The sequence below is a fragment of the Gymnoscopelus braueri genome, assembly GCF_963280865.1.
Source record: "Gymnoscopelus braueri genome assembly, chromosome: 16".
Taxonomy (NCBI): Eukaryota; Metazoa; Chordata; class Actinopteri; order Myctophiformes; family Myctophidae; genus Gymnoscopelus; species Gymnoscopelus braueri.
In genome coordinates, this window is record NC_137616.1 from 28,503,164 (window position 1) to 28,523,717 (window position 20,554).

At 44.3% G+C, this 20,554-nt stretch overlaps 1 protein-coding gene across 2 annotated transcripts in view; it reads left to right on the top strand.

Annotated features, from left to right (window-relative positions):
* Nucleotides 1–7,005: 7,005 nt before the first annotated feature.
* LOC308103550 (actin-binding protein WASF1-like) overlaps nucleotides 7,006–20,554 on the top strand; it is a 50,396-nt gene continuing 36,847 nt past the window's right edge. For both annotated transcript variants that reach the window (XM_080453573.1, XM_080453574.1), the window contains exons 1-3: nucleotides 7,006–7,159; nucleotides 9,667–9,801; nucleotides 19,672–19,825. In XM_080453573.1, the coding sequence (XP_080309699.1) occupies nucleotides 7,027–7,159; nucleotides 9,667–9,801; nucleotides 19,672–19,825 (422 nt within the window). In that variant the 5' untranslated portion in view covers nucleotides 7,006–7,026. The remainder of the gene's footprint in view (nucleotides 7,160–9,666; nucleotides 9,802–19,671; nucleotides 19,826–20,554) is intronic.

Here is a 20,554-nt window from a genome sequence, read left to right on the forward strand (position 1 = left end):
ACTTTTGGGCAGATGTGTGCATTTGTGAAATGATAAACATGAAGCAAGCAGTGCAGTGCTGACAAAGAGCATGCGTGGTCAGCAGCACAACACTTTCCCTTGATCAATAAAGGTTGGAAGAAAAACTAAATAGCCTAGTGGTTTTGAAAGCACCTCCGTGTCTAACGTTGAAGTGTCTCGTTTTTTGGCTTGTCTCAATTATCGCCCCCATATTTGTGCATTGCTGTGGAATGCACCGCTGTGTGAACTTTCCTATCGATCGATTTCTCATTAAAGCCCCTGTTGTCACCGGTACGGACGGATTGAGGGCAGCTTCTTGAGTGTCCTTGCCTATGCAGTTGACCTTTGTTTAGAGATTGCACCTGGTTAAGCTCTGTTAGGTTGCCATCATCGATGCCATGGCATTGTCTCGTTATGTGCATTGATGCGCTTGCTCAAAATGTGTTGTGTAGTTAAGTAAGTTGCCCAGGGAACCAATGGTTTTATGAGGCATGTAGTAGCACACAATACAGGAGCCTGTCTCTCCTGTTTCCTTAGCGTGAGGCAGCTTGATGAACAAGTACAGCCCTTGGACATGATGCTAGTATGTCACAGGGACTTACCCCCAAATTCAACTCTTAAGGCTGAGTGCCAAGCAGGGAGGAACTGGGTACCGTTTTTAAAAAAAAAATAGTCTTTGAAGTATGACTCGGCCAGGGATTTAACCCCCGACCTCTAAATCTCAGGGAGGACACTCAACCACGAGGCCGCTGGGCTGGTTCTTGTGTAGTACTTGTCCCTTTATGCTCTTTCTCCTCCGACCTTCCCCATTCTATCATTTGACTGCTTTCTCTCTCTCTCTCTCTCTCTCTCTCTCTCTCTCGTACTTCCCACAGCTCACTTGTTCCTCGTGTTCCTCCACAACATCGTAAACTCCTCAGTGTTACTAACTCTGAGAGTGTACAAATGGAACAAAAGGGACCGTATTAGGATTTTACAGCTTACAAATAAATGTTCTTCTCCATATGGCTCTCCACTCCTCCCTATTCTCTTCACCCCGCATTAGTTTTTCTCCCTCTGGGCCTCCTTCTTGTCCACATCCCTCCTTGTTTCTTACCCTTCCATCCCTCTGAGAGGTGTTTTGTTTAGCGGAGGCCTGTGTGTTTGTTGCGCTAGTGTCCAGTAGTTTTCGCCAGCTTAAGCTTTCATATCGATCAGGGGATTGTGGCAACAGAAAACACGGGTTTTTCGGCAGGGAGATTTGGGAGAATTAGAGAGGGGTAGATTAAACTGGACGGTCCCAGGAGGAGGTAGGCGGTCTGTTTTGCTGGGCAAGCGGAGACAATATCTCAATGGATGCTTGTTCGAGCATCATAGCCTCATATCCACCGACTTAACAACATAGGCCTTTAAGCAGAAGATGGACTGGACTTGGGTATACTATGTTGTGTTGAATTGCACAAAGTGGACAGAGCTTTTAGACTACTTGTGCAGTTAGGGCTGGGCAATACGGCTTCAATTCGACTTCAACTTTTTCCTCCATGACGATTAATGAACGATTATTTTGATCTACAAGCTCACAACGTTGTGAGCTCTGATAGAGTAGATCTGCTATTTTCATAATGTTTGCACATAACCGTGTTACAACGAAGTACAAAATAGTGGTTACCCGTAATTTTCGCACTATAAGCCGCACCTGAATATAAGCCGCAGCAGCTAAATTGAATGAATTGTACATATATAAGCCGCACTGGACTATAAGCCGCGGGTGTAAAATCCATAGATTTAGGAGGTCCCCTAGTGGCCGTTAGCTGTAAAAATCCATAGATAAGCCGCACCGTTATATAAGCCGCAGGGTCGAAAAATTGGAAAAAAGTCGCGGCTTATAGTCAGAAATTTACGGTAATTAGACAATTTAGTCGATTATAAAAAACATATATTAATTTTTTTTGTGTTGATGTATGAGGAAAAAAAATACAGTATATCAGGCCTGGAATGTCTACACAATTTCAATAATTTGTAATGTTTAAGTTCGTACTCTCCTATACCCACCTGCAGTTATTTTTATCCTGTGTTGTCACTGTGTCATTTGTGTACAAAAGCCTAAGTTATACTGTGCATATATATTGGTGTATCCTGTACCAGCATTATTAAATCCCTATCACCTTAATAAAAAAAAACTGTAACGAAGATTCCAAGAAATAATAAAATAAAAATAAGTCTGTTATCGGTTCTAAATATCTGTTTCAATATATTTCCGGTTACTTGCCCAGCCTTAAGTGTGGTACCCTATGCATGCCTGCCTGTTCAGAGTGGGCCAGTTCTGGAGAACGTCTTTGGGTCCTCAACCGCCAAGCATGAAGTCGATTGGATGAATGGCTCTCAATATGACTGACAATATGATTCCTGGCATTTATATTTTACAAAGATGCTTGTTCTGCACTTAAGGTTACAGAGTGCAGCATTGACTAGAATATGTTGGCTCCATATTGTGGGATGTAAAACGATGCAGCCTGGGCCAACGGTGATTGATAGGTTTGTTGTTGTAGTTTATATTGACTGGTTTATCAAGTCTAGTGCTGTTGCTTAGCTTCAGGCCATGGCTTGACTTCCAATACTACCATTTGTCTCTCTCACTCCCCTCCCTCTCTCTATCTCTTTCTTTCTCTCTCCTTCCCTCCCTCTCTCTATCTCTATCTCCATCTCACTCACACACTATTTCTTGCTCTTTTTTTCCTTTCATTAATTCTCTCGGAGGGGAAACGAGTGAGGTAATTAATAAAAGATTTCTTGCGGGAACCTGGGACAGAGCTGTCACAATATGGAACTCTCAACCTCTCACTGTCTGAACCAATGTTGTGTGTGTGTCTGTCTGTGTGTGTGTGTGTGTGTGTGTGTGTGTGTGTGTGTGTGTGTGTGTGTGTGTGTGCGCGCGTGTGTGCGTGCGTGTGTGTGCGTGTGTGTGTGTCTGTACATGTTGTATCTGTACAATGTACGTAAGTGCTGGTGTGCGCGTGTGTGTGCAGACAAAAACATGTCTTTTCACTCCCCAGGACTTATCAGTCTGTGGTCGCCTGATGTGCAATCAGACTCCAAAGTGCTAGAATACATTCGGCAATCAAGACACACACGCACACACACACACACACACACACACACACACACACACGCACACGCACACGCACACAGTAAATGGGTTCAGAGGACAATCTGGACAGCAGCAGATGTTCGGCGTTGTTTCCTGTTCATTCATTCTGTAGCAAAAATCTATTTTCCAAGGGTTGTTGCTGATGTGTTGTGATACATTATTCAAAGAACAATAACATAACACTGCAGGCCTCCATGTAAAACACTTGAATTTCTCCCTTTGCTTTGGCTTTTTCCCATTCCAGTTAGAGCGTTTATTTTGGTTCTTTGTATCCATTTTTCCTTAGAAAAAGCCTGTTCTTTGCTATCCTCAGAAATAATGACCAAATACTGGGGTGTAACTCACAAGGTTCATCGTGATACAGTAACAATACCTTATTGATTCTTCAGATAATGGTTATATTATATACGATTATACAGATGAAATAATATTTGCTGATATCGCACATTTTGCCATGATAAGGATTCCATTCAGTGGCCTGCGATTGATATGAGATGATATCTTCTGCCTGGCCAGGGTTTGACATTGAGCGTTTTTTTATCACGATAAACGATGACGATTATCATCCCATTCCTAGTGCCATATATCTTATCCACACTGCTAGGACACTGACATCGTTCATGCTGCTTTTGCTTCTATTTGGGAAGGTTTGTCCAATATAACCCATTGAGACCTGAGGCTGATTCTACATACGCCTTCTAAATAAATTTCACGATTTTTCTAAAATGTTCAGAAATAGCAGATGCCCAAGCTCGCAGCACGGTGAGCTTGTATATTTGCTATTTTTGAATAGCCAACACAAAAATCGAAAATGACACCGAAGCTTTCTGGGTTTTAATGGGTTAAGGCATTTTTTTAGGCTTTACTATCATTTAAATGTATCTAAAAAAAATATCGTAATATTCAATGTATCGATCGACACTTTATGACATTGTTATTACACCGCTGCCAAGAACATTTGCTCAATGAAGAGATGGAAGGAGAAAACGGACAAAGTGTGTGAACTCACTGCATTCATTTGTGTGCGTGTAGGTGTGTGCACGCATGTCTGTCTACACACACCTACACACACTTCCTAATGGAAGATTACTGATTTCCTGAAAATGTTTTAATTTTCTCCATTTGTAAATCTCTGTGTAAAAACTTAACCAAATGGATGGGTCCATTTAGGAATTATTTCTACACTCTCAGACTTAAATTACCACTGTGTGTGTGTGTGTGTGTGTGTGTGTGTGTGTGTGTGTGTGTGTGTGTGTGTGTGTGTGTGTGTGTGTGTGTGTGTGTGTGTGTGTGTGTGTGTGTGTGTGTGTGTGTGTGTGTGTGCGTAACTTATTGAGTCCTTGTGAAAAGTGTGTGTGGGCTTCACTGGCTGACAAAGCGGCCTGCCGACCTTCAAAAAATGCAATGAGTCAACAGGTGGTCCTTGTCAGGGGGGCGTTTGGGTGGGCATGAGAATGTGGGTGCATGTGTGTGTTTTTATACGAGTAGGTGGGTGCACAGAGGTGCATTCGTTTTGAATGAGGGAGAGCGTGCGTGCGTGCGCGAAGAGACAGCGAGAAGTGAGATTAATCTCTCAAGAGAAGAGGGTGTCTTTGTTATTGCAGAGGTGGGCGAGGATTTGCGGTTGTGTTTGGGTTTGTGCCGTCACATTGCCCGCACACCTCGTATACGAACCACTTTAACCAAGGCTTAGGACGCATGCGTGACTCTTTTTCTTCCCTTTTATGGTCCTTTCTTAGATGTTGTTTCTGAGATGACTCACCTCAGAAAACAGCCTGCTTTAACCCTCCTCTCACCATCCATCCATAGCTGGGTCGGTTTCCTAGAACCTTTTCTGTCCTCCATTTTTCTCTTTTCACGGATGCAAATCAATAATCACGTCTATTCCTATATGACGGCGGCATTGAATATGTCTGGATATTAAAAGCATCAGCCTTCTATCCGCGTTTAATCTTAGAGTGTGCTTAACATCTGACTCCGTCTCTCCGTGGCTCGGTCGATCAGTCGGCCCATTTCAACACCTGATCTCCTTCTAATTAGAGAGAACATTTGCAAAGGAGAGTCCCGTTAGCATTATGATTAAACGGGTGTGGTCGCACAGGGAGAGAATCTGTTGGGGCTTTATAATTGTCTGTCTGTCTTGCCTCTCAACACACTCCTGTACCCTCCCAGGCGTCTGTACCCTCCCAGGCGTCTGTTTTCACTTTCATCCTCGTTAGTCAGATATGTCACTTTCTGTTAGCACACGTCTTCAAAAGGCCAACCCTTTTGTGAATATAGGGAACGACGAGACTCATCATTACACAAAGAAGCAAACAGAAACTGTGGAAAATGTATGGTTATCAAAGGGTTTAAAAGTCCCCGCTGGTCACTAAACTCCCTCCACTAATTAAGGATCACGCATACCACACTGAAATCGTCAACACTGAAGTAATTTTGTTGTCTGTTTTCTCCTAATGTTTTCCCCGTTGTGTACTGCAATCCCTGTCACTGCCACCCGTAGAAGACAACCTTGTAAAGCCCGATCGATATATCGGTCTGGCCGATATATCGTAGCCTGGAAACCAGACGTATCTGCCAGTGCAAAAAAAAAAAAAAATCTCTGCAGATTAGTCTGGCCCCGCTCGATTGTGATTGGATTTAGCTGCCCCCAAAGTTGTGGGGCACCAATTAGGGCCCAGTATGCAAATATGGGTCGGGTTTATCGCAAGAGTCTTTTTTTCTTCTTTTATCTGCCCCTTGGAAATGCAGGTTCCACACAGAGATTCCAGACTAATATCTATGCAGTGATATTAATATTAGTCTGGCCATGCCAGGCTAGATATGTCGGTCATTGTTTGACCTTTTGGACGAGATCGGTATCTGCACTTACAGTATGCAGCCGATGTTTTTAACCACTTTCAACCTTTTCTGTCCCTATATTCTGGGCATTGGGTTGGTGAAAATATTGCGAGTTTTGAAAACGTAAAAAAAAAAATGCCGATCTACAAGCTCACTTGGGATAGATTATGTATCTATTATCTTATTAAATGGTCTATTATTGATACTTTTTTTATAATCAATTATATCGATTAGATACATGAACTTTTGCACCGCTACTGGTGTGGAATGGGGCAATTAGGGCTAAGCAGGCCAATGCTGCAGCCTTAACCCATTGATACCTGGAACGCATCTGTGTAACTTTAGATGTCTTTGGCTATTCAAAAATAGCAGATATACAAGCTCATAGCGCGGCACCGAGTGCCGCGCTACGAGCTTGTAGATCTGCTATTTTTGAAAAATCTTTTTTTAATTTTTTTTTCAAAAAACTGTTAGGATTTAGATTTTTTTAAAGAATCGCCTCAGGTCTTAATGGGTTAAAAGCATTAGCATGGCTGAGCAGGCAGGCAGAGCGCCACAGCACATTAACTAGGCGATGCATGACGATGATGATGATGATGTTGATGAGGATGACAAAGGATAGACAACACTGACAGCCAGCATGGCTGTTGATAGTGACAGTACTGTTTCACTCTTTTTTATGCATTCCTATGCATCCTTATTTCTCCTACATAACTGTTCATCCACGTGAACTCACACTCACACTGCATTTCTGCCAATAGTGATTTTTCACGCACGCACGCACACACCACTCCGGCACCCCCACCCCCTCTCCTCTGTTGTGATCATTCTGGTGCAATGATAGCAAGGCAATCAATGTAATGCGGGCCATTTTCCCCTCTATCCTCGCTACCTACAGTAGCTCTTCTGTCTGACTTAATAGGTTTCATATACCATGATGACAGATAAAGGATCAAGGAAGCGAGGCTTGGTGCACTAATAAAGCGTCTTCTCCTCTCCTCTCCTCTCCTCTCCTCTCCCCTGACAGGTCTGCAGGTTAGCGGTATCGCTGCAGAAAGATGCCGCTGGTGAAGCGCAGCATTGAGCCCAGGCACCTGTGCCACACGGTGCTGCCCAGAAACATCAAGAATGAGTTGGAGTGCGTGACCAACGTCTCTCTGGCCAACGTCATCCGCCAACTCAGCAGCCTCAGTCAGTGCCACGGACACCCACCCACACACATACAGTACATACACCAGTGGTGGAAAAAGTACTCAATTGCTGTACTTAAGTAAAAAGTATCAATACTGCAATGTAGAAATACTCTGTTAGTAAAAGTCCGGAATTAAAATTTCACTTGAGTTAAAGTACAACAGTATTGGTATCAAATTTTACTTTAAGTACCAAAAGTAAAAGTACTCATTATGCAGAATGTCCCCTTTCAAGTTTTCAAATGTATAAAAATCTTTTGAAAATAGCCGATCTACAAGCTCAAAATGCGTCGCATCGTACAGTAAAAGTACAATATCTGGATCCGAGATGTAGTGGAGTAGAAGTAAAAGTATTGGATATTGGAAATACTCAAGTAAAGTACAAATACCTCAAAATTGTACTTAAGTACAATACTTAAGTAAATGTACTTAGTTACTTTCCACTACTGCAGTACACACACACACATACCACAGACACTTATATGGGTGCACATAAATCCCATGTAAATGGAAAATGGTTAGTGTCGAGGACACGCTACGCAAACGGCACTGAATGCCAAAACTTAATGGTGTGTCCAGCTCTGCGCGCTTTGCACAGGAAAATCTATGCCTACTTTTAGTAGGACATTATAACTGCCGCAATAACCCCACCTCAATTCAAAGTCACGGGGGAACTAAGTGATGAAACTGCTAAAAAGCATGCATTTAAAATACTTTCAAGATGTTGAAATACACACACACACACATTCTTTTCCATTGAAAATGAGGAAACATCTACATTAGCTGCCCCGATGACTCACACTGACAACGTCAGTTTCAATTTAACATTGAGAGTGTAAAAATGGATCAGGGTCCATTTGAGTCCATTTTACACTCATTTAACAGTAGCTCACCAGCCAAATGTGTGGTAGATGAAAAATTATACCTGCCAAACATGTTTTACTAAGCCACAATTAATCTGCATGATAACACTGCATAAAAAATATATTTTAAATGGATTAAAACTATTTAAACTTTGGTAGAGGTTTTGGGTTGTGTAGTTAACTTTCCATGCATGATATTACTCCAAATATTGATGAGCTATATAATTATTTTATGTTTTATTTTTTATTAAAATGTCAGCTTGGAATGGATTTCACAATTTGAATTAGGAAGAGGATCAAGTCACTGTTTGTTATTGCACATGTAAGCTGTGATATTACATTTATCAATCGTTAAGGGGGAAAAAAGGCTGAACCGTACCTTGTCAGACTGCTTTGTTCGTGTTCGTTTGTGTGCTAAAAGTGTGACTTTGAGACCTGTTTCACCATGCAATGCAAATCAAGGGCAGAATATCTTGAATTGTCCATTTTTCGATGGAAAAAAACTATTGAAGATATCTTACCAATATTTGGAGTAATATCATGGCATGGTAACTACACAATCCAAAACTCTACCAACCACCAAATAGCGTTAAAACGATCCTAGATATAAAACAAAATGTCATGCTTCTTCAATGGGAAATGAAGCGTTACAGTGGAGATTGTGTGATAGGTCCACCTTAAATATGTCTAAAAGTGTATGTGCACATAGGAAATATAGCACATGTCAGCACAGTGGAGGTAGACAAGTGATGGATTATGGAACACTCCAACACCTAGACATTACTGGTGTGTTGATGAGAACATGAGATGGAACCACAATTGAAACATACACGCCCTCTTAGGTATTTTTTTGGTGCCATTTAGCACCATTGTATAATCGTACCAGTGTACTATTTGCAAACTGTTAATAAAGTATTCAATCAAACAATCAATCTAGAGCTAGAGCGCCACCAAGGCTGATATTTTGTTACAAACCATACTCGTGCTGCTGAGCCATCAATTCTGATATTTTATTGCAAAAAATGTGCCTGTGCTATGAGCCACACCAAGGCTGGTATTTTCTTAAGCACTGAACCATCAATGCAGATATTTTGTTGCAGAACAATATCACCTGCCAACGTGTCGGGTGGTTTCTGAAACGTACTTTTCAGCCAACTGAAAAACGTACCCACATTTGGTGCAAAGCTGATGTTTTGTTAAGCACTGAACCATCAATGCATATATATTCTGTTGCAGAAAATGAATAAAAAATCACCCCGCCAAAGTCTCAGGTGGTTTCTAAAACCATTTTTTTCATTTTGCCAAATGAAAGATCTACCCACATAGCTGGTGTTAATTTCAGACCCTGCTCTCAGAGTAAAATTAACAGTGAAAATTGCACTGTGCAACTCTTCGCACAAATTAACCCAAATTATCGCATATTGCAAACAAGCTAAATTATTTAAAACATTAGTACCTGCTTCTAGTCTGTTGTGATTGTTTTTTTTCTTGATTTAAACTAGATTTTCAAAGTGAGTGGTAAAGTAGTTGACTATTGGTCCAGTCAGTACTGTGATGGTCAGTACTGTGTATTTGTGAACAGCTTTGCGTATGCTTATGCGTTGTATCACGTTGTGTGTGCTTGTGTGTGTGTGTGTGTGTGTAGGTAAGTATGCGGAGGACCTGTTTGGGGAGCTGTTCAACGAGGCCCACACCTTTTCCTTTCGCGTCAACTCCCTGCAGGAGCGTGTCGATCGTCTCTCCATCAGTGTCACACAGCTGGACCCCAAAGAGGAGGAACGTGAGTTACCTTCACACACACACACACACACACACACACACACACACACACACACACACACACACACACACACACACACACACACACACACACACACACACACACACACACACAGGTTACTTTCTCAAACTTTCAAACTGTCCCCTCTCCCCCAGTCCCCAGCTCCTCCTTTGCCAATGCCCATGTGTGTAACTGAATACAAATGAGCACGCACACAGTAAAATCCTCAGTGTTAATATGAAAATGGACCCGGGTTCACATGGGTCAACTTTTACTGTGTGTGTGTGTGTGTGTGTGTGTGTGTGCGTGTGGGTGTGCGTGCGCACACTTATATGGATGTACTGTATCTCCTCTCCCTGCAGTGTTAATGGCCATTATTAGAGGAACAGGCAGCTATAAGGCGGTGTCATTTTTCATCCTCCAGCAGAAACAAACCCCGGGTTTAGAAAGCGAGAGCTGGCTGCCAGAGGTTCTACTCTGGCCGGGGCGCTCGCTCTCCCACCACCCACCACAAGCCTCTCCTTGTGGGGGGAAATTGGATCTATGGGAGGAGGACCCAATCTGTTTGCGAGCGCTAATAAAAAAGGAGTGGGATAATAGGCAGGGACTGTCAGGTAAAATGGGTTTTCCTGTGGAAGGCGGAGAGAGAGAGAGAGAGAAAGGGGGAGAGAGAGAGTAGAGCATAGTGGGTACAGTAGGTAGTGAGAGGGAGAAGAGAAAGACTACAACGAGGCAATGCCACGCTCCATGGCGCCGTATCGATTTCCCTTGGGCCAGTGGGATGTTTATGGCATTGCACAATGGTTCTCCAGCTGCCTCCTTGACAATAATACACTCACCTGGTTCTCCACATGAAGAGCAAACGCATGGCTTTGATGCCATGATACAAGATCATGTAGTGTTGGAGCAAAGGAATTGTGTGTTTGAAAATGTCACGGATTAAGTGTTTAACTAGTTGAACCCTAGCATCCCTATTCTTAGATTAGGTGCAGAGGGGGAAAAAAGAGCCAGCCAAGTGCAGAGCTGATCCCAGTCAACTAAGTTTTAGTTTGCGAACTATAGAGCGTTTAAGTGCTTAATGGAGTCCAAGAGAATTGGAAGGACTTCTATATTAACCTCGCGTCACCAGGCTTTCCACCGCGGAGGAAAGCCTGGTATTCATTCTAAAACTGAGCTGTGTGATCCAGTTTTAAAAAAAGGAAATAAACAATTGTGTTACGGTGGTGGGTTCCGCTTGGCGTCGCATTGTTTTTGTTCCCCCACATAATGCGAATCAATTAGTTTAGTCTCGCTAGTCGTCCTACGATCCTACGTCCACTCCAAACGATTATTATCTCAAAAGAAACTAAACGATTATACCAAACTAAACACATTTTAAACTTGTGGAATCATTTGGAGGCGCACGGCGCCGGAGGTTCCGGTCGCGTGTTCCGGCCGCCTCATAATGTCAAGTTATTTCCGCTCCGGACCGGATCAGAAACACGAAAATGGTATTGATCCCAGGCTACTTCTACATAAGCCAAAGCCAAGGTTTTTTAGTTTTTTCTTCGCCTGCAGTCTCTCCTCTCCTCTCCTCTCCTCATCCTCATCCTTATCCTTGTCCACATAACTGTGCTAATTGAATAATGGCGTGTGATCTAATAAAGGCAGTCTGTTGTACAGGCCACTCCTGTCTGAGCTGTAAGTGACTCCACATTACCTCAGCAGCATACAGGGACTTGAGATCCATTACGTAGTAGCCTGCAGGGGTTGAAGTGCCAACAAACACACACACACACACACACACACACACACACACACACACACACACACACACACACACACACACACACACACACACACACACACACACACACAGAGAGAGAACCTTACTTTATATCTCTTAGCCACACACAGACACACAAACTCTTACCCTACGGGGTCCAAGCATCGACCCAAATATAATTCAGCACACACCTAGGAAAGAACTGAACATAAAAAAGAAGCACCAAGAAGCAAAACAACCAGCTGCTGTACTGCTCTGGCAAAATGCTAGCCATTACAGTAACATGAATAATATAAGGGTGCATTTTAGATTTTGTGCGCATGCCATGCACGCACGCGTGTGTGTGTGTCCATTGGCTTGTGTTATAATTTAGCCCGGCTTCTATCCCTGTTGTCTGAAGACAGTGGATAAGGATCAGCTCAGTTGCAGCTTAAGGGTGGGGGAGTGAGCTGGGGGTTTGGGGGGGACGGAGAGAAAGAGAGGGAGGACGGGTGCGTAACGCGGGCCACTGCAGTAAAAAGCAGTGGAGTGTAAAAGCCTCACACTGCAGAATGTTCCAGGCCAGGTCAAAATGGTCTCCCCGCTGCAGGTTAGAGATCCACAAGAGAGGACTGATCCAGATAATGACCTCTTGAGAATAAATTCACCACTGCTCCACTTCCCTTCTGCCCGTTTGGGTTCTGCGAGCGAGCGGTGCAAAAAAACCTGCTGCCACTCAGTAATTGGACAGTTCTCTCATCCTTTAGCTGTAGTTTCAGAAGCGCACAAGTCAGCAGCAATCAAAGTAACCCGAATGTTTGACTCTTACAGACAGGGTTCGGATCGAATTCCGTTGATTATTCAAAATGTGATATGAAAATGCACACTTCACACGATGACATAGACTCGTCAGAGAAGTCCATTCTTTCAGGGAATATTTTCAGGTTTGCCGTTTCAAAATGGTTGTCAGATGTCTGACAAACCATCTGACATCTGATTTATTATGACATGGACCAAGCCATCACTTCTTATGTAGAAAAGAGAGTGGTGGTGGAGAGAGGAGGAGTTAGATGATAGACTATCCAGCATCCATGAGAGATGGACAGTTGTGGGTGTGGTTAGCTGAAGGTTTCACTTCCAGTAAATGCCACCCTTATTTCTCTCTCTCTCTCTCTCTCTCTCTCTCTCTCTCTCTCTCTCTCTCATTCACAGACACACACACAGACACACACACACACACACACACACACACACACACACACACACACACACACACACACACACACACACACACACACACACACACACACACACACACACACACACACACACACACACACACACACACGCTTGCTTGTATTATGTTAATATTGGCAGTATTTGAAATGCATTATTGAGGATGTAGATCACAGCAGTGAAAAAGAGAATAGCAGATACTAGTCGCTGTCCCACTTGTGTGTGTGCGTGCATGAGGTGGTGCACTACATCACAAATGACGGATCTGGGTTGCTGCGTATTCAACCCCAATACCCAGATCTCTCTCGCTCACACACACACACACACACACACACACACACACACACACACACACACACACACACACACACACACACACACACACACACACACACATACACACATACACACACACACTCTCTCTCTAAGTACAAACACCCTATAAAACACATTTCAAACATACAAACATGCCCCGGCATAGAGACGCTCTATAATTGTGTGTGTGGGCATGTGTTACACACAGGAGTGATGGAGAGAGATGAAAGGAGGACAAGTGGCAGCTGGGAATAGACCATAAATCACAACTGTAAAAAGGATGAATATAAGAACGGGGGGAGGTGGATTAGTGGGGGTGGGGTGCAGACTATGAATCCGACAGTTAAGTATTAATGCACGCTATCGTACTCTGCCTATTGTACGAAAAGGTTTCAACCTGAAACCCTTGTGTGGCCAGAAGGTGTGTGAAAGAAACCCTGTGTGGAGCCCTTAACCACTTAGGCCCTCTATACTTAGTGTGTACTTGGTCTGTTCTTGTTTTTTTCTACACCAAATCTCTTGGCCAGAAATAGCAGATCTACAAGCTCACAACGCAGTGCGTTTGCAACGCGTTGTGAGCTTGTAATCTGTTATTTCTGGCAAATGTAAACCCCCAGAATAGGGGGTTCAAGTTTAAACAACCCCTCGCACGCACGCGCGCACACACACACACACACACACACACACACACACACACACACACACACACACACACACACACACACACACACACACACACACACACACACACACACACACACACACACACATCAGACACGCACACAATTTTCAAGAGTGCTTTGGTGGAACTCTGCCTATTTCGCACTGACTTTTCAGGAAGCCTAATTTATGCTTCAGCAAAACAAAAAAAACTAAACGGTCTGTTGAAAATACAAAACCTTTTCACCAAAGCATAAATTAAGCTTACGCCTCTCTCTTCTCTCCTCTACTCTTTTTCTTTCTTTTTTGTGAGTCTGGGGTTTCACAGAAAGAATGATGAATGTCAGACGTTTTATTAGTCAACGCGTAGCATGCAGAAGGGGCCGATGAGCGGGGTGCATAGCTGAAGGTCAGTGGAGTTCTCAGAGGGAGGGAGAGAGGGAGAGAGAGAGAGGGAGTTAAAAGGAGAGAGAGTGAGAGAGAGCGAGATAAAAGGAGAGAGCGAGACATGAGGGATGGAGGGAGAGGGTGAGAGAGGGACAGGGACAGAGAGAGGCCGTGTGATGGATGTCGAGGCTCTGCTGGGGCAGCAATGGAGGTCAAAGGAGCTTTATCTTAGCGAGCGTATGCCTATTCAGCCCTGTACATGTACACACACATGCACAGAGCGTGTCCTTGTCCACCCATATCTATCTACCTTCTGTGCAGCCTCCTTTAAAGGGTGATGTCCTTCAAACTGACCTTTAGGCCCCTCTCTCTCTCTCTCTCTCTCCGCTATCTTCCTCCTCTCCCCTCCTCCGTCTTTGTTGTCCTCTCCAGGCCCCTCGCTCGCTCATCCTCCACTGATTGATCTCTGCACTCCCTCCATCTTGTGTGTGAATGCTATTTGTGTTGTCAACCCCCCCCCCACCCCCCACCCAATCCTATCACCCTGGCCAGCCAAACTAATGGCCTGCATCCCCTATTTAATGGAACTATTATATCACCCACTGTGGCTGCAGGCTTATAGGAGGCCAAAAAGCCATCAGAGATCCTTAGACTCTTAACCACTTAAAGCCTGTATAGTGTACTGTGCTTTGTTGTACATCAAATGGTGAAAATGGACGATCTGCAAGCTCACAACACGCTGCGTCGCATTATGACTCGCTGAGAGCCGCTCTTTTCGCTATGTTCTTGTATTTTTGCCGATATCTTTGCAGAGTGTTTGTCTATTATGACATGCTATTGGATCGCTATAGGGTCTCCCCCCTGACTCTTCTCTCTCTATGTACTCTCTCTCTCTCTCTTTTATTTCTGTTGGTAGTCTGCCTCTCTCTCCTACACCCCTCTCTTTCTCCATCATCCTGTCGTTCTCTCGCTCTGTCTCGGAGTTTGCTCTCCCGGTTGTCATCTAGCCTAGTAGCTTTGTTTTTCAATCAGTCCCCCGGTCCTTCTGGCCCCAGACGGCAGCGGGTGATGGATGGGCATTTCTTTTCCTTGCTGTTGGCCTGAGAGGACTGGAGGTTTGGACGGGGAAGGAATGGGTGCACACAGTAAAATCATGAATGATATAACTCTTTAAGTGTAAAAAGTGAAACTTGGTTAAATGAGCAGTTTTTTTACTTTGCTGTGTGTTTGTTGAAAAGAAAAGAAAATCGACACTTTTGTCCACATACATGCACACACACCACGAACACAGCCACTGAAATGCATATTGTGTGTGTGTGTGTGTGTGTGTGTGTGTGTGTGTGTGTGTGTGTGTGTGTGTGTGTGTGTGTGTGTGTGTGTGTGTGTGTGTGTGTGTGTGTGTGTGTGTGTGTGTGTGTGTGTGTGTGTGTGTGTGTGTGTGTGTGTGTGTGTGTGTGTGTGTGTGTGTGTGTGTGTAGTACGTTCTGAATATGTATGTTCCTGAACCTTATCCCCTACCAGGCAGCTTCCCTGATTGTCCTCCAGAGGCTTGGCTTGTATCCAACAGCATTGTGGGTAAAGGCCAGATGTTTGGGCCACTGTGATCCCTGCATCAGACTAAACTATGTCTCTGCGTCTCTGTCTCCCTGTCCGGCTGCCAAGGAAACTGCGAAAACCGCACTGTAACAAGCTAGCCCAGGCTAAATACGAACATATGAATTGCACACCCAGACACACATAAAACAACTCGATAATGCTATAACACCACGAATAGATAACATTATGCATAGGGTGCAGCATCATTGGATCCACAGTGAAAGCATATGCAATGAGGTGATGCAGGCGACAGGGAGCTCATATGTTGCCTGCCTGCCCAGCACACTGTTAAAATGCTGTGACCTCCAAATACGATGGAGCTTCCAATCTTATTTGCATTGCAGATGTGTGCGTCCGTGTGATTGAGTTAGTTCAACTTCTCTCTTCAATTCATTTCTGCTAGCTTGAAGTTGCCTGTGTTCTCCCACTAAACAAACAATACATACATACAAAGTAGCTGCGCAGATCCCAGAAATGTTTTTAAAGCAGGTACTGGACCGAAGAAAGACTATAATAAAACATAAAAGAAGGTCTGCACAGTGTACTGTAGCTCCCTTAGATGCAGGTTATTGGCACATCCACCAACAATGTTTCGAGTTAGTGCTCATCACCAGACTAGGGGCCCTATTTTCCGTGCGGGTCCAGGGACCCTCTGGGTTCTTGAGGGGGTTCCAAATTGACTCTTACAGGTCTGTAACTGAGAGTTATGGGGGTCATTGACATTAACGGATGGAGAGGGCAAAAAGGAGGGGAAAGCAATGAAAGAATTAAAGCAAAAGAAAGAAGAGTCAAAGAGTGGGTGGCGATAAGAATGCAGAGGAGGAGACGGAAGAGGGGTGCAGGGGGAGTATGAAGACAGAGGGAAGAGGTGTGCAGGAGACAAGAAGTAGGGCAACATTTGCATTGTGCCAAAGTGCAAGAGGCAAGCTGGCCAGCGCAGCATGCTGACAGGCAGCTTGGTTTGAGCCTGTCCTTATCTTCTGCGGCTATGCATGGGATTCCACTGCTATGAGACATGGATTGGGAAGACATGCAAAAAAAGATAACTTCATAGAATATTTTTGGGGGGTATGGTTGAAGGAGATAGCGCTGTGTGTGTGTGTGTGTGTGTGTGTGTGTGTGTGTGTGTGTGTGTGTGTGTGTGTGTGTGTGTGTGTGTGTGTGTGTGTGTGTGTGTGTGTGTGTGTGTGTGTGTGTGTGTGTGTGTGTGTGTGTGTGTGTGTGTGTGTGTGTGTGTGTGTGTGTGTGTGTGTGTGCGTGCGTTGAGGGCTTCTTCACCCCTCTCTAGTCGAGAGTGTATTAACGAGATACTATCATGGTATCTGAGGGAGAGATATGAGAGAGAGAAAGAGATAAACTATCCCCCACTTTTCACTGATAAGTAATTCTTCTTGAAATCAGAGGTTGCCACAGCTAAGCCTAACACACACACACACACACACGTAAACACACACAAACGCATGCACACAGTCACTCACTAAGACATTGCACATTTGCTAAATTTATCCCCAGACTTGGTGTATTTGGTAGTTCTGCTGAATAGATGTTTAACTCTAATTAGGTTGTTTCGACAACACATTATGTGTTCATCCATGGGGGTGTGGATGAGTGAGTGAGTGAGTGAGTGTTTTATGCAGATGTCCCTCACGGGTCACATCTGCTGTGTTTGTGCACTGTGTGTGCAATTCCCGTATCGATCAGCACAGCGGGCCTATATCTCAGAAGTCAGAGGGTTCTCAGGGGCCACTCTGCATCGAATCCATCCTGACACAGACGTCCCTCCCTTTGTTGTCCGGCGCACTCTCTCACGCCCGCATTTCACAACGCGTCTGACAGTATGACACGTCTGCTGCTCTGTCTCTCTTTCTCACACACACACACACACACACACACACACACACACACACACACACACACACACACACACACACACACACACACACACACACACACACACACACACACTGTACACACAATGCAGCGGTGTTTGTTGATCGGTGCCAAAAAACCCTCATCAACAACACTTATCTGTGGGCCAGCAGCACTATCTGTCTGGCTCCAACAAAGACCGCTCCATCTATCCACATAGCAATCTATTGTGGCTCATATATACCATTATGATTCAGCTTGCAGGTATTGGATGCTCGGGGGAGCAAAGAATGGGGGAGATGGCATGAATTAAAGAGGCCATTCTTCTGGCCTGCCTTGTTGTGCGTACTCCTGGGCTCTAGACAGCCTGTGACCCTGAAAGGACACCTGTTGCTGATGCGGTAAAGTGCCCAGCAAGCGTGCTGAGAGTCCCTAATGATTTAGAAGTGCCATTACTAGACCTGTCACTCCAGAACGTCAAGTGTCCCTTTTCAGGTGTGTGTGTGTGAGAGAGTATGTTTGCGTGTTGTTGTGTGTGTGATATCTATAAGGCCGCTTAGAGTTTTTCCCTTATGCCATCAGCTGTCAGGGAAAGTCCTTCATGTCTAACCCACCCTCTAGCTCTCTCTCTCTCTCTCTCTCTCTCTCTCTCTCTCTCTCTCACCCCCACCAATTTTTTCGTTGTCACTGACTCACTTTTTCCATGTCAGTTTTATTATCTCTTCCCCTCTCTGCTCTGCTCTGCTCCTTCACAAGACCTCAGATCTGTGATAGTGTTTGTTTAATAGTCAAGCAGCACCTCAGGCAGCTTGTCGCTCCACTACTTAAACACTAACTCTGGGAGTCATTGCCTTGGCCTGTCTATGCAATCTGGAAAGGGGGTATTCTGTCAAACTGGCTGCTTTGCAAATGGCTCTCATTCTAAATGGGCAACGGCTTGGACGACAGGGAAACCGGATCTTAAATAGCTCTTCATTTGGAAGAGAACATTGTTGCTGTCATCAAGGTTAAGGGGAGAACATCTATACTATACTACAGTATAAGTATGTGTATGCAGTAGTCGGTATCTGGAGAAAGGCGCCTCAAATAGTGTAGCATTCTTGCAGAGTTACTAATGGTAGACTATAATGCTTTTAAGCCAAATTTATACTTCAGGTATGTCTCCCATCTACAAGCTCACAATGTGTTGCGATGTGACACGTTGTGAGCTTGTAGATTGGCTGTTTTTCGGTGCGTGATACTGCTGTAGCGCTGTACGATGGAGTACAGATTAAGCATTATCTGCCACATTACACTGTTCTCTGTAACTAAAACAGTGCCATCGCTCCCTGGAGAAGGAATAAAGTGTATCCCACTTGGCATGTCTAATGCATAATTCAGGTCTGATTGTAACTCTCTGGAACCCTTCCCAAGAAACGCCATTTCTAGTTGCCCCAGCCAGATTGAGGGTTACTGAGTGTCTGTCTTATTTCCCCTTTTTTTTCTCTCTCATCCTCTCTGCAATTTCTCAAGGCTGTTTTTAACTTTTTTTTTTGTGTCTGAAAGCTTCGACTATGCGGCATCGATTTCCCTCTGTTATTCCTCCTCCTCCGAATGTCAAATGTTTCTATATGAAAGGAGGGCAATTACTCCCACAGCGTGTGACAAACGACCTTGGTCTAGCCCAGACGAGCCCAGCCTGGCCACGTGGATTTCTTTTTGTAGGGGGACGTGATATTCACAAATCACTAAAGTGCATGGGCCATGAGTGGATGACAGCGGCTTCGACATTTCCCTCTGTTTAGGTGTTTAGATGAGTCAGATGAGTGTTTAGTGAGTCAGTGCCAATTTGATTTTTGATGGCAGTGATGATAATGGAACTAAATGTCAATGATTATGTTTATTACAGAGGGCTTGAGTTGGTGATTGAGCTTGTGTGTATGTGTGCCAGCATGTATGTGGCTTTTGTTTTGTACATTCTCTTTCTCTTTTTCACATGATACCACACACACACACATATCTATTCTCCAATGTTAAACACACAATTTGGAGTTTAGCAACAAACATCTCTCTCTCTCCCTCAGTGTGTCTCCAGGACATCACTATGAGAAAGGCGTTCAGGAGCTCCACCATCCACGACCAGCAGCTGTTTGACCGCCAGTCGCTGCCCATCCCACTGCAGGAGACCTACCTTACCTGCGAACAGCCTCCGCCCCTCAACATCCTCACACCCTACAGGTCAGCGGCAAAGTCCCGAAAGCTACCTATAAACAGCCTTTTGTGTCAAGAGCGCATCTTATTTCTAACTCGGCCAGGCCAGGAGGGGAGATTACGTTTTTTTTTGTTGCCAATGTCCATGTTTGTCTCTGTGTATCTGTGCGCATGTGTTTGTTCGCAGCTAATCTCGTAAACCGCTGGACCGATCCACGTTAAACTTTGCATGCTCACATCTCGAATGTCAAGACACTCAACCTATTTAAAAAAAAATCTGCCTCATGTTGGCGCTATACCAGGACGCTTTGTTTTTGGCCAATAACCTCCCACACATTTTGATAAAGGTATTGTTCCGATTTTTGACTTCCAAAGTTTGCAGACTGCTGGCACCAAGTCTAATATAAATAATACAGCAGCATCTTGCCGAACGAATATGTTAGTTTTGAAAATTACATGTTTTAGGATGACTTTATCGGGCCATCCCTGCTTAGTTTAACATTATGTGCCCTCCCATAAAGAGCACTCTTTAGTCTTTATACCTACTCTACATGACAAGTGCCTGGAGGTAACTTCTTTTGTGATTTGCCGATATACTGTACATGTGCGATTGCCTTGACTTGACTATTAGAGTCACAAGTCCCCCGGTTCCGAACAGACAGGACCCGAGACCCATACGGGTCCGGATCCGTGTTTTACCATAATCACGCGGATCCGGGTCGGTTTATCTATTTATCATTATGTGTAACATAATCG